At 39.1% G+C, this 13,433-nt stretch overlaps 1 protein-coding gene and 1 long non-coding RNA gene across 2 annotated transcripts; both read right to left on the bottom strand.

Moving 5' to 3' along the window:
• Positions 1-231: 231 nt before the first annotated feature.
• LOC121380396 (tripartite motif-containing protein 45-like) lies at positions 232-7,212 on the bottom strand. The gene is made up of 2 exons (XM_041509191.1): positions 7,004-7,212; positions 232-2,602 (listed from the first exon to the last, which is right to left on the bottom strand). Exon 2 carries the CDS (start codon positions 2,455-2,457, stop codon positions 1,132-1,134), a length of 1,326 nt encoding a protein of 441 aa, XP_041365125.1. The 5' UTR covers positions 2,458-2,602; positions 7,004-7,212; the 3' UTR covers positions 232-1,131.
• Positions 7,213-9,144: 1,932 nt separating this feature from the next.
• LOC121380477 lies at positions 9,145-13,043 on the bottom strand. The gene is made up of 3 exons (XR_005958942.1): positions 12,902-13,043; positions 12,348-12,554; positions 9,145-9,598 (listed from the first exon to the last, which is right to left on the bottom strand). It is a non-coding gene; the product is annotated as an uncharacterized LOC121380477 (long non-coding RNA).
• Between the last annotated feature and the right edge of the window lie 390 nt (positions 13,044-13,433).

Here is a 13,433-nt window from a genome sequence, read left to right as displayed (position 1 = left end):
GCCACTCATGTATTATTATCTATGTATCAAACATTTTGCATTGTCGCAAGTGATTTAAAGTAAAACATGGCGTTCAAATAGACAAATGTTTTAACTGGCACTGTGATAATAAAATCTTATTCAAAGTACAGACACCAGGTATGATAAACATAAACAAAAATACTTATTATAGATGCAATTTTAAAAATTAATTAATTTTAATGAAATATAAAACAAATCATAACTTAGTAGTTACGTTGTATTTAATTTATTACTGATTAGTGTTCCATTTCGGTCCAGTCATGCGATAATGCTAATACAAAATAACAACAAATGTTTTTAAACAAGGCACGTATATATACTAACAATATCAATTTGTTTTAATTAGCCTTCGTCAATTTTTTTACATTTTGTAAAAAATATTTCTGGAATCATCGATGTAATGGAAACCGCTTGTGTATTAGCAATAACATAGGCGTCGGAAGATATTATATATTATATTAATATTAATTCGCCATTCATCAGAGGGGTGGGAAGGGGTAGGGTGAGGGAGACAGTGCATTAACTGCAGTTGGGATTCGATGCCGCTTCCGACGCCTATGAACAATTTGTTATTCACAGCTTTTGTTAAGATGACTGAGTCCGTATTAGCAGTGTATGAAAATTCTGCACACTGCACACTCAGCACTTTAAATTAAAAAAATAATACTAAAGCATGTTCCCATTTCCACATATCGTTCCTACTTCATTAATACCATGCAAAAATAAAATGTACTAAGCATCCCAACAGTATGATTACCAACTGTATGATTTGGCTTGCTGGTATATTACATGTTGAGCAGTTACAGACGGACAACATTTAGTCGACATTTATAAAGAGTAGCCTAAATTCATTACGTTGATCAAATGGAAATGTTTTATTTAACGACGCACTTAACACATTTTAATTACGGTTATATGGCGTTACGTTGATCAAAGGCATTAATATACATACGTCAAGCAAAACCACTAATGAGTTAAGGCATAGATAAGAGTTCTAAAATCTTTGGTAATGATGAAAACAGAAGTATATAAAATTATGCCACACATATAAAAAATAAATAATGAACAGCGGCTGGCAGATTATGTTTGTAACAGTTCAAATACAAATGTTTACGATTTTCTGTATGCAAAATAGGAAGCACCATACAGATAAGCGCATACTAGCAAGCAAGCAAAAACTTCCCAGGCATCTGTCCTGTCAGCAACGTAGGCAAAGCCCAGTGCGTAGAAGGTGACGAGCATAGACCAGACGACAAGGGTAATGGCGACGTTGCGTGGCGTCACTGCAGTCAAGAGTCGACGCCACGCCGAACTGTACTCCTTCTCGGTCTTGTTGCAGAGAAACGTCTGCTCTGACGTCTCCAAATCCAGTTCTCCAAAGTTTCCAAAGAAGTGTTTCTGGAACTGGATGTCCCAACCAGGCTGGAAGTTGACCTTCTTCATGGACATTTTCTTGTTGGCAGACTTGCTCTTCGCGTTGTTCAAGTCATTGTTGTACCTGCCGTAACAGTCGAGAAGTTCCAAGCACATGTCTCCCTCCTGAAGATCCTCCAAGAAACGTAATCCCTTGTCAACGTCCTCAGAGTACGTCTTTAGGTCTTTGCTATACATGTTAAGTTCGTGGATGTTCTCTTTCTCTCCCTCGGTAACCTGACCAATTTGAATTTGAGCAAGAGTGTCTATTTTCTCGTGTAGACGTTTTGCCCGTTCCATGATGTCGTCTGTCGTCTGGCGCGTCCACTTGCCCAATGAATCAGAAGTCGTCTGGACATCTTCCAACGCTTTCAGTGCCGCTCGCTTCTCCGTTGTTAGTCTGTCAAGCTCATTCTGCAGATAGGTTCGAGCCTGTGTTAGTTTATTGGACATCGAAATGGTGTCGTGTCGTTTGTGATCTTCGCACATGCAAACAATGCAGACCGGTTTGTCGCACGTGTTACAGTAGAGCTGCAGTAGTTCTTCCATGTGTCTTGGACAACTTCTCGTGGAAGACATGTGGAAATCTGCAGGACTAATCTCGATCCTCATTATGTTATAATTCTTAGACACGTCGTGTTCAAAGAGTTTGTGTTCGTGAATACAGAACTTGCAGATGACCAAATCACAATCGACGCATCTGAACTGCGACACCATCCAGTCTCTCTTGCATATATCACAACAGTCGTGGTACGACTTCGTACCCAGCTCGTCCTGCAGACTGATGATGTAGAAATTCAAAGGGAACTCCTTGATTCCTTCTCTGGGGACGCAGACGTCGTATCTGCACTGCGGGCAGCGGAACATGCGCCCGGTGACCGAGGACGCCTGTAAATAGTTCCGGATGCACTCGAGGCAGACGGTGTGGTGGCAGGGCAGGAGGCGCGGATCCTTGTACTCATCCATGCATATCGGGCAGACGAGCAGGCGTTCCCGTAAACGCTCGATCTTCTCCGAGTCCATGATGACAGATTCAACCCTCCCAGGATGCAGATCTATATTCCAATGAAAATTATCCCAGCTGGATCCATGGTATGGTTTTGAATTATCGATTTAGATGCAGTGTGGCCTACTGCCGGGAACCATATTTGTCACATTTTAGGTGGAGCTAAAAAGAACGAAAAATAAAATAAAATATTATATTAGAATTTAAAAATGTTTTCATCTAATGGTAAACATTTTTCCTACCGACATGAGGGTTATCTACCCACCTCTACCCACCCCACCCCAACGACTTGAACACGATAGATATGGGAAGTATATTAGCCTTTTTTCTCTTCTATTTTATTTTAAATCATCCAACATAAGAAGCGTTTTAAACGCCTGTGATGTTGGTTCAGCATCAAGGTGGTTTTCGGTTCTTTCTTTCTTTTTTTGGGGGATTGCAAACACACACACACACACACACACACACACACACACACACGTCCAAGACAGGTGTAGGGAAATTTCAAATGTATTTGCCATATTATCTATCCATGTTAATACGTTTCGCTTATAAGTGGTGATAACGTTATATGGGAAGCATTGCTATCATAGCCCACGAATCGAGACGTGTTTAATAAATACTACTATTACTAGGCTAGTGACAGAACATTAAAATATAGGCTACTATGACAATGTCACGAACCACTGAGCTCATTCTGGTACCTCGGTGTTATTTCAATTTAAAACCATACGCTTTAACAGATTGTGTCACACATGTTCCCAGTCTGAAAAGACATGGATCTATTTATGTAAAACACGATTTATTTAACAAAAGGACTAGATTAAACATGATCACCTGCCATGGCTCTTCACAGAAGAATCCGTATAGATTCTCTGTATTGGACAATGCAGTGTACGGATTGCAGTTGCATCACTGCATACACATTAACCACAAGCGTGTATACTAGCCTATTTTCAGTCGATGATTTGTATCACTGAATACGAAATAACCGCATTAAACTAATTTCCTCCCACTAAAATACCAATCAATATAAAATTAGTATAATTATATAGATGATGTAGTTGAAGTTTCACTAACATAAAAGATAAAAATCGTTCTTTTGTCCTCTTTTACCCTGTTTATTTATTTATTTACTCATTTATTTATTCTTAAAATTCTTCTTCTTCTTCTTATTATTATTATTATTATTACTTTTTAAATATATTTTTATGGTACATGTCTAAGAGAAATATCCTTTGCTAATATTCAGTAGAAGGCGGCAGCTGGTTTCCTTTTTCATTGTCTAGATCAAGTTTTACAACAAACAACTTTGTATGTAAGCCATTGTCACTCTGAACCTTTTAATGAAAGACTCCTTTTTAAAAAAAATGGGCGGGACGTAGCCAGTGGTAAATCGCTTGCTTGATGCGCGGTCGGCCTGGGATCGATCCCCGTCGATGGGCCCATTCGGTTATTTCTCGTTCCAACCAGTGCACCACGAGTGGGATGGTGCATATAAAAGATCCCTTGCTGCTAATTGAAAAAGAGTAGCCCATGAAGTGGCGACAGCGGGTTTCCTCTCTCAATATTTATGTGTTCCTTAACCATATGTCTGACGCCATATAACAATAAATAAAATGTGTTTAGTGCGTCGTTAAATAAAACATTTCCTTCCTTTTAAAAAAAAAAAAAATCAATAACTTACATATACATGGCAAATATGCATGCACACACACACACACACGTATACATGTGCACGAATGTGTCATACGTTTGTGTTAGACGCTGAATATTAGATAACCAGTGCAAAGCGTTATGTTATGATTATTTATGAAGAGGTGAAGTAGTCGATCAATAGGCTACCCATTGGCATACTTACAAATCACGAACACCCAAGATAAGCAAGAGTTAAACTGACCTGTAAAACGAAGTATACGGGTGACCTGTTTGACTTAATGACGTCTAGTTAAACTCACATTTGCCACCTGTTCGCAAGCACTTGTTTGGGGTCGCTTTATTGATAGAGGTATGTCTAAACGCGACAGACGTACCTTCAAGTTGACCTCGGCAAGGTCAGTTTGACGGCGAAGATGTCGATCACATGCTTATCAAACACACGATGGTGGTCATTCTTGTCTCATATATAGCCAATGGCGTAATTTGGTGGCAGACGTAGGATTTTTTTAGAGGCATAAGCGTACGAGTCAGAGGGCGGGGGTGGGGGGGGGGGGGGGGGACGGGCAACTGTCACCTAGTGCTGGAGCAAATCCTCAAATTCGAGCAAAAACGATAAAAATATTCGAGCAAAATGTGGTAACATGAGGCATTTTTACCATGTATTTTCATCAATCTATACACAATATTAGTTGTAATCCATGTACAAATGGTGATTCGTTTGTAACCCTATATAGCTGTTTGGCAGTAATGCAAATATTTAAAAATGTTGTTATCCAGGTTCGGCCATTTTATTTTAATTCGGGTATAAATCAGCCTGCTCCATTACAAACGTCCGTACGCCTACTTTTCGGGAGTCTATCCCACTCCCTAGTCGATCTTTTTTTCTCTCTTTTTTAAATATATTTTTGGGATAAGCCGCTATAAACTTAACTTAGTGTAGACCCCCTTGCTAAAATTCCTGCACAAGCGCCTATAATAACGTGCTTACTTTAATAAATATTTTAATAGCCAGACTAAATATTGTAGTCACTTTGTATAATTTGTTTTAGAAATGGGCTAATTTGGCAATGGACAGGGTGAGCCCTGTATGTAGTTATACATAATGAAGATGTCACCATTCTTATTTTAAACCTGGGAGCTAGAGTATTCAGTTGTCATTATTCTTATCATTAAGATGACAGCATTTAGAAGAGGGGGGAGGGGGGGGGGGGGTCTATATATTAATTTGAATTTCAAATAGAGTAGCCAAATCAATGCAATTCTTCAGAGCACTAGAATTTCGGGACACTGCAGTTTGGGTTGCAGGTGCGCACCTCAACGCTATATATGTATGCACCTGGAATGATTCACGCTTGTAACAAAGAACAGATCAGATCGTATCTAGAAAGGGAGGCAGCTACATCCACCCGCATTCCCCGTACCCACAAAAAAGCCACACAAAAAACCTCCAACAAAGAAACAAAAGCAACAAGCAAAGACCCCGAAAAAGTATTCTTTTAAAATTTTAAAATGTTCTGTTTGCCAAACAAGCGAACACGCTCTGTCTCTCTGCAATTGTTCTTTCTGTACTGCCGCTTCACTTATTTTAGGCTATAGTGCAACCCGGCATCAAATTTCAGGCCTCACCCGACAACCAGAGGCAGATGTCGACATGATCCCCTGGACCAGGCCCTCCAATTACTCGATTTAAACTTTTAAAATACAATTAACAGGCCCTCCCCCTGCAGACGCGCCTGATTAACATTAATTTCCAAACTTTTCTGTTCTGGATGAGTGTGTCCCGTCTACCCATATCCACTAATTACTTGGTATAAGTAGCTAGTAGGTGAGGACCATGGGCGTACATAGGATTTTGAAAAGGGGGGTTCCAATACATAGGATTTTGAAAAGGGGGGTTCCAATACATAGGATTTTGAAAAGGGGGGTTCCAAAATAGATTGCGGAGATATTGGGCATATATTTCTATGTTGAGGAAATATAATAATGTCAGATATCAATGTCAGATATATTAAATTATATAAAAAAAAGCGATTTCGGGGGAGGGGGGTCGGTCGAACCCATCGAAACCCCCCCCCCCCATGTACGCCCATGAGGACTTACTTTAAACACGTTATATAGCTAGATAACAGTTAATATTAATTTTATTAATCGATAGCAAAATTTAATTCTTTTTTGACAGTAGTAAAGTTCATGTTGTATGGTGAGGCAAGGTGCGGCAGACATCGGTCGAACACAATCATAATATGATATATTCATGACGTTTGTTTTGTGGAGTATATATGCGCAGATGGAATACATTCACCACCATCTAATTCCAGGAATTTATCAAATTAAATGTGACTACACCACCATCTAATTCCAGGAATTTGTAGAGTAAAATGTCACTGCAGATATATATTGGATTACATACATCATACAATACATAAAACATCAAACTTACACCTACAGTCCATTTATATACGAACCTTGAATCGGTATGCGGCCTATAATGATAATGAGATTGTTAACGTATCAATTTAAATTACATAATACGTATAGCCTATACGTAGTACTTGAGCCTAGAGCTCTGGGCCTATATTTTAAATTAAGACATTATATATATATATATATATATATATATATATATATATATATATATATAAAACACTACAGTAACACCTTATTAGGTCTATAATTCTAATCTAGCCTACAAAAACTTGATTTTTACACGGCTCTTAAAACTTTATTTAAAATTTTAAAATTATAATATCTTTTTATCTGTTCGATTATATAGGCTACGATGTATGTCATGAGTTGTCTTCGTCATATGATAGTATTTTGGTATATCCATAAACATCAAAACATTTTTTCGAAGTCATAAATTACGTTTGAGAAATAAACTGTCTATAAACAAACAGATCCTACCTGATTACATCATTATAATGCTGTTACGTATTCATGGGTTGAGAATCCCCATTGCCGGATGATCGCCGACGGTACCTCTCCTATGATCTGACGATGACCCCATTGATTTCCGCATTGAATCCCTTCACGTTTGTTGAGCTGTGCGATTGGTCACCTGTGTTCGCCATATCCAATGGAACGAACGGTTACAAATATAACTGATGTGTTACAGGTATTACTACTAGTTTCGTTTAAGATAAGAACGACAACTTTAATTAAGTTGGCAGTTTGGTGGCAGATGTTTGGCACTGGTTATGTTTTAAATATGCGATCTAGACTACCTTTCTGGCGAACTCACAAACATATTGTTGTTTTTAAAAGTGTGAATACTATCATTAAAATTAATATAGTTTAACGGACGTATGGTGTTTAAAATAAGTAGGTGATATTTGAATTCAAATATATATATAAAGTATAATTGAAATCCATTATCAAAAGATGACAGCGACTGAGGAAGGTGGCAGTTAAATATTCGGTGGTCCAAACAAAAACGTACCTCCTCTTTACTGATTATAATAACAATTTCAAAGATGTAGCCATTTGTGGTAACATTTCATAGATGTAGATCAAAATGTCTTATATACTCTTCAAAAGAAGAAACGCAAAACCACATTGTCGTAACATTTGGAGAATTGATTTAATTATTGAATGGTGAGTCCGATAATTACCAAATGTTGCAGGATTGTTCACAATTCACTCTAGTCCATTGTGAGTAAGTGATAGGACACACCACCAAGGTCAAGGTCATCTGGAGTCAATACCGGGTGTGGCCTCCGCGTGTGTTGACAACTGCCTGGCACCGCCTGCCCATTGAAGCAACCAGAGTACGGATGACGTCCCGGGGGATGGTGGCCCACTCGGCCTGCAAGGCTGCTGCCAGCTCGGGCAGGGTCTGGGGCTGTGGTTGTCGCTGTCGGAGGCGTCGGTCCAACTCGTCCCATAGATGCTCAATTGGGTTCAAATCCGGTGATATCGATGGCCAAGGAAGGACATTAATGTTGTTGTTCTGTAGGAAAGCCGTTGTGAGACGTGCTGTGTGAGGCCTGGCGTTGTCATGTTGGAACACTGCGTTGGCGTTGGCCATAACTGGAACGATGTGTGGCCGGAGGATCTGGTCAATGTAGCCCTGTGCATTCAGGTTGCCCTGCACGTGGACCAGGTCAGTTCTGCCAGTGTGTGAGATGGCTGCCCACACCATGACACTACCCCCGCCGAATCTGTCCACTTCCTGCACGCAGTTTGCCGCATAACGTTCACCACGACGCCTATACACGCGACATCTTCCATCATGACGTCGGAGCAGAAATCGGGACTCGTCACTGAACCACACCTGTCTCCATCGCAGTTGAGGCCATTGTCGATGAATCTGGCACCACTGCAGTCGGAGTCGACGGTGTTGTGGTGTTAAGATGACACCTCGAACTGGACGTCTGGCACGAATTCCTACCTCACGTAGGCGGTTCCGTACGGTCTGGTCGGATATCCTGCGCAAACCTGGTATTGCTGCGGCTGTGGAGGTGGCAGTAGTCAATCGTTCCCGAAGGTGGCGTACCCGGATGTAGCGGTCCTGCCCGGGGGTAGTGACCCGTGGTCGACCGGATCTAGGGAGGTCACGTGTTGATCCATGTTGCTGGTAACGGTCCCACAGTCTGGAGATGGTGCTTGGGGACACATGGAATGCCCTGGCAACGGCCGTTCTGGATTCGCCTGCGTCTAGTCGGCCGATGGCATTGTTTCTCTGCGGTTCACTGAGACGTGGCATGTCCTGGATTGTCAACTGTCGGCCAGATACAGAGGCCAGGCAAGCGAACACCCTGCACTTTTATACTGTCGGTGTTCATGTTGCACGTGCAGACAACGCACGTGCAGTGGTGACATGGTTTTCACGTGGCTGCGTTTTTGCGAATATTCACATTTTGGAACTTTATTGTACAGTAGCTGCGTTTTATCGAATGTAACCGTGGGAATGTGTTTGGGACATGCAATGACCTTATATTCACAAAGCATGAACCGGTAGGAAACATAAAATCGGAGTTATAACCCATTTGTACCCTTTTGCGTTTCTTTTTTTGAAGAGTATATATAGCAGAGGCGTCGGAAACAAATTAATATTGGGGAAGCAAATGTCGACCCGAGCCAGTGTTTGGGGGTCCCCAGAAAAATGTTTGAGTTCTAGATGCCATTTCTTGCATTCTACTGCATTTAAGAGACAACTTTGGTAGGTGTCTCATACACATTTTTGTAGCAAATGTATTTCACACCGCAAAAATTATAGAAGTTTTTTCTCCTGAATATTGGGGCGGCGGTCGCCTCCCCTACCGCCCCAGTTCCGACGCCTCTGTATAGTGACAGAATCAAAACTGAATGTCAAATGATGTAATGCCAGATTCGCGTGCACTTAGGGCGGTGTTGGGGCGGGTCGTAGTCCAGTGGAAAAGCGCTCGCCTGATGCGTGGTCGCTCTAGCGTCGATAACCGTCGGTGGACTCATTGACATATTTCTCGTTCGAGCCAGTGCACAACGACTGGTATACCAATAGCCGTGTTATGTGCAATCCTGCCTGTGAAATGGTGCATATAAAATATCTCTTGCTACTAATGGAAAATGTGGCGGGTTTCCTCTCTAAGACTAGCTATATGTCAAAATTTCCAAATGTTTAACATCCAACAGAAGATAATTATTAAATTAATGTGCTCTAGTGGTGTGATTAAACAAAACTAAATTTTAGTTTTATGCACAGCATAATGACACGTCCTGTTGGTCAAATGCAGGTATCCTGTCAGATTATGTTTCTACTTATTTTTACTAAAAAGCCTGATATTACTCAATAAGTTTTCGAAATGGTGATCAGTAAGTGTCATATAGAGAATAATACATTAGTGACTGTTGGATACCATTTATCTCACGAATTGATTTAAAATGTATCTCACAAGCAAAAGCGAGTATGATACGTTTTTAAACGAGTTGTGAGATAAATGGTATCTAAAGATCACGAGAATGTATTATTCTATTTCTTACATATGCACAAAAACATTTTAAGATATTTAACATATTTATCGACTAAAATATATTTACAACCCTTTCTACTTGTAGCTGCCTTACGCGTCACAGACACATGATTGCCAGGTTAACTATACGTTACAGTGTAATCGATTTTCATCGTGCTGGGTTTTTTTATTGGACATATGGCATTGGTGACCTGGTCATCACCTAGGAGCAGCCAGTCGTATGTCTTGAGATTGTTAACACATATACGTGTGTAAACAACTATGTGTTATAAAAAATAACACATGGTGTTCTCACCAACGGGTGTGTAAGAAAAAGCTACTAATGAAGCTTGTTTTACTGAAAAAGGATGGGTAGCAATTTTTGGAAAAGACTAACTTTATTCAAAAGGAATAGGACATTGGAGTTTGGTCCAGAGATTGCGATAAGTTTTTATACATTATGAATCACATAATTAATTGTTGTTAAATGTCACTCTAGTTTTACCTTAGCTTTCTACCTTTGGTTCAGGCATATGCCTTCCACTGCACGTATGCCCTAACGAAGGGTAGCACGCTGTTCTGTCTGTAGAAAAGTGCATATAAAAGACCCTAATCACTGTATCGGTACTCGGTTACAGCGAGAGTGGACTGTTGACGATTTTTGTTACGGCCTGTTGCTTATTTTTGATACGGACTTTTTACATTTTACTGATTTTAGTACAATGAGCACTCGCTGAGGCTGTTGCTATGGAACAGACGACAAAAACACTGGTAAAACCTCTATTTGCATTAAGTATAGAAACAAACACATGTTATACTCTTCAAAATGAATACAATGTCATATTCTGTAGTATTATACAGATTTGGACGTATATTTACAGGAAATGTGAATAAATCATATTAATATTATGTAATACAGTTTCCTGATTATTAATTACTAAAGTAGAATACATATATCATAACTCTCAGCAAAAGTCGCAATTATGACAGCAATATAGTGTTTATGACTAAATTAGATTAATAAAATTATTGAAAATGTTACGGAACGTTTACTGTCTGGATACGAACTGTTGTTGATTTTTAAAGTCGAATTACGGAGTGTTTACGATTTTTGACTTTTGATTTTTGTCTTATTTGTTTCAGAATTCTACATCAAGATGCAAATATTGTCGAACAAAAATTGAAAATGTTACGTCAGCTGTCCGACACAAATTGAAGATTCACCCAAAAGAGAAAATGTCAATTTTGATTCCATCCAGTGACATTTTACATCTGTCTTTCTCCGTCCGTCCGTCTGTCTGCATATCTCTCTCTCTCTCTCTCTCTCTCTCTCTCTCTCTCTCTCTCTCTCTCTCTCTCTCTCTCTCTCTCTCTCTCTCTCTTTGCAACAGGACCAAGACCAGTTCGCCAAGTCCACCATATGGATAACTTCAAGATCCTGGCCCATATTCGGATGGGATTATCCGATATATAAATTGAATGCACTTCTGAATTTTAGAAATGACAACACTATATTCATTGTTTATCAACTATGTTCTATCTGATCAAAACAAAAACATTTTAAAATGGTCAAATAATCATGTACTTTTTCAGTTATTAATATCCGAGGAGGGACAGCCAATACAGTATCATAATGAGAAAGAGGAGTCAAATGAACAATTCAATCAACAATTCAACTGAATTGAAAACAAAATCTTCATAGCTACTAAATATCCCATATTTCTGAATGTAATGTTGAGTACGTACCAGTACTACACAGTCGAACATTAACAGTGTTCTTAAATAAATATTAAAAAGTCAAATGATTAAGTTAAAGCTACAACAGAAGTTTCGGGTGTATTCGTGCATAGTTTCTTTGCCACATAGGTTTTAAACAAGTTGCATTTGGCCAATTTTACACATCTTTCAGTGTCGTGCAAACGATGGACACCATTTGAATTACCACATCCACACATTTTGTCTGTCGAGTTTTATAGACCTTGGAACACACTTCACATAGCAGTTTGGCATAACCGTGCGAGAAAGTAGCATGCTATTTTAAATCAAATTTACTGGATTATCTTCTCGAGCATTTGCAACAGCTGATATTTTTCTTCTCATGCTTAGTCTTGACATGTCGTTTCAAATTACTGCCAACTGGACCAGTGTCGTAGGCAGGATTTTGTATTGGGGGGGGGGGGGGGGGGGGGGGGGCACCTGTGTAGTGGGATATGACACAGGAACCTTTTTAATGTTATTAATAAGCGAAAAGGTAAAAACTTAACTGGACTTTCGTAAGTACAAAGATCACTCTTTCTTTTCTTTAATACTCCACTAACCTTTGATTTTGGGGTTGCTGTTATAACAGGTAATATCAGGACTGTTGTCAGAATTGGTGATATTGTTTTCTTTCACATCTGGCGAAGAAATGTTCATTGATATATCAGTTTCATTAATGATAACAGACGATTCATCAATGAATGACAATTCCATAATCAAACGAATTCGGTGAACACGCCGTAACACCTTTGGAAAAACGCCGTAACCTATAAACAGAAATCGTCAAAATTCCGTATCATTTCTGTTTTGATTAGAAAAGATAAACATGCATTTTCTGATATTTTAAAGCAATGATTTGGCAATAAATGCTAACATATTTATTCTGTACACAAAATGTATTGCTTGTATGTAAGTTACAGTGAACATAGGTAATCCTGACATTTTTCTACGGATCTTTTTTTTTAGCATGCTCTATTGCATGACACTGCATTAAAATACTAGGGCCTACTTTAAACTACGCTATACATCGCTATGCACTAAATTAAAAACACGTACATATAGGTACGTCAAAATTAATATCTGAGTGGTTTGAATAATTAAATATATAAGTTACCTTATAAGAATGAACAATATTGTCTAAAAATCTACCGGAGCTCGTGCAAGAAACAAGCAACAGGCCGTAACAAAAATCGTCAACAGTCCACTCTCGCTGTAACCGAGTACCGATACAGTGCGAATGGAAACATAACGAGTTTTCCCTGAAAATGACGTGCCTCCTGCACTGCCACCAAACGTTTGACATCCAATAATAATCAACGTGCTCTTGTGGCGTAGTTAAACAAAACAAGCTTTATTTTTAATGGCAAAGAAGGCTGCTATTTAAAAAAAGTTTTAAATAATAAATAAATAAATAAATAAATAATTACATAAATAAAATAGCTAAAATAGAAGAAAAGGAAACCAGGAGCAGGATGTAGCTCAGTGTAAAAGAACTCGCCATAGCGGTTAAATTAGTGGTAATCTGTCCAAATGGCTGAAATGGTCTGATTTGAATAGGCCTACTTGAAATTCAAAATTTTCTAGGGGGAACATATTCGATTGCCTTGAATCCCGATAACAGGAAGGAAATGTTTTATTTAACGACG

Source organism: Gigantopelta aegis, chromosome 9 (genome assembly GCF_016097555.1).
Source record: "Gigantopelta aegis isolate Gae_Host chromosome 9, Gae_host_genome, whole genome shotgun sequence".
Classification (NCBI taxonomy): Eukaryota; Metazoa; Mollusca; class Gastropoda; order Neomphalida; family Peltospiridae; genus Gigantopelta; species Gigantopelta aegis.
Note: the sequence above shows the minus strand (reverse complement) of the source record. Positions and strands in the feature narration are given on the sequence as shown.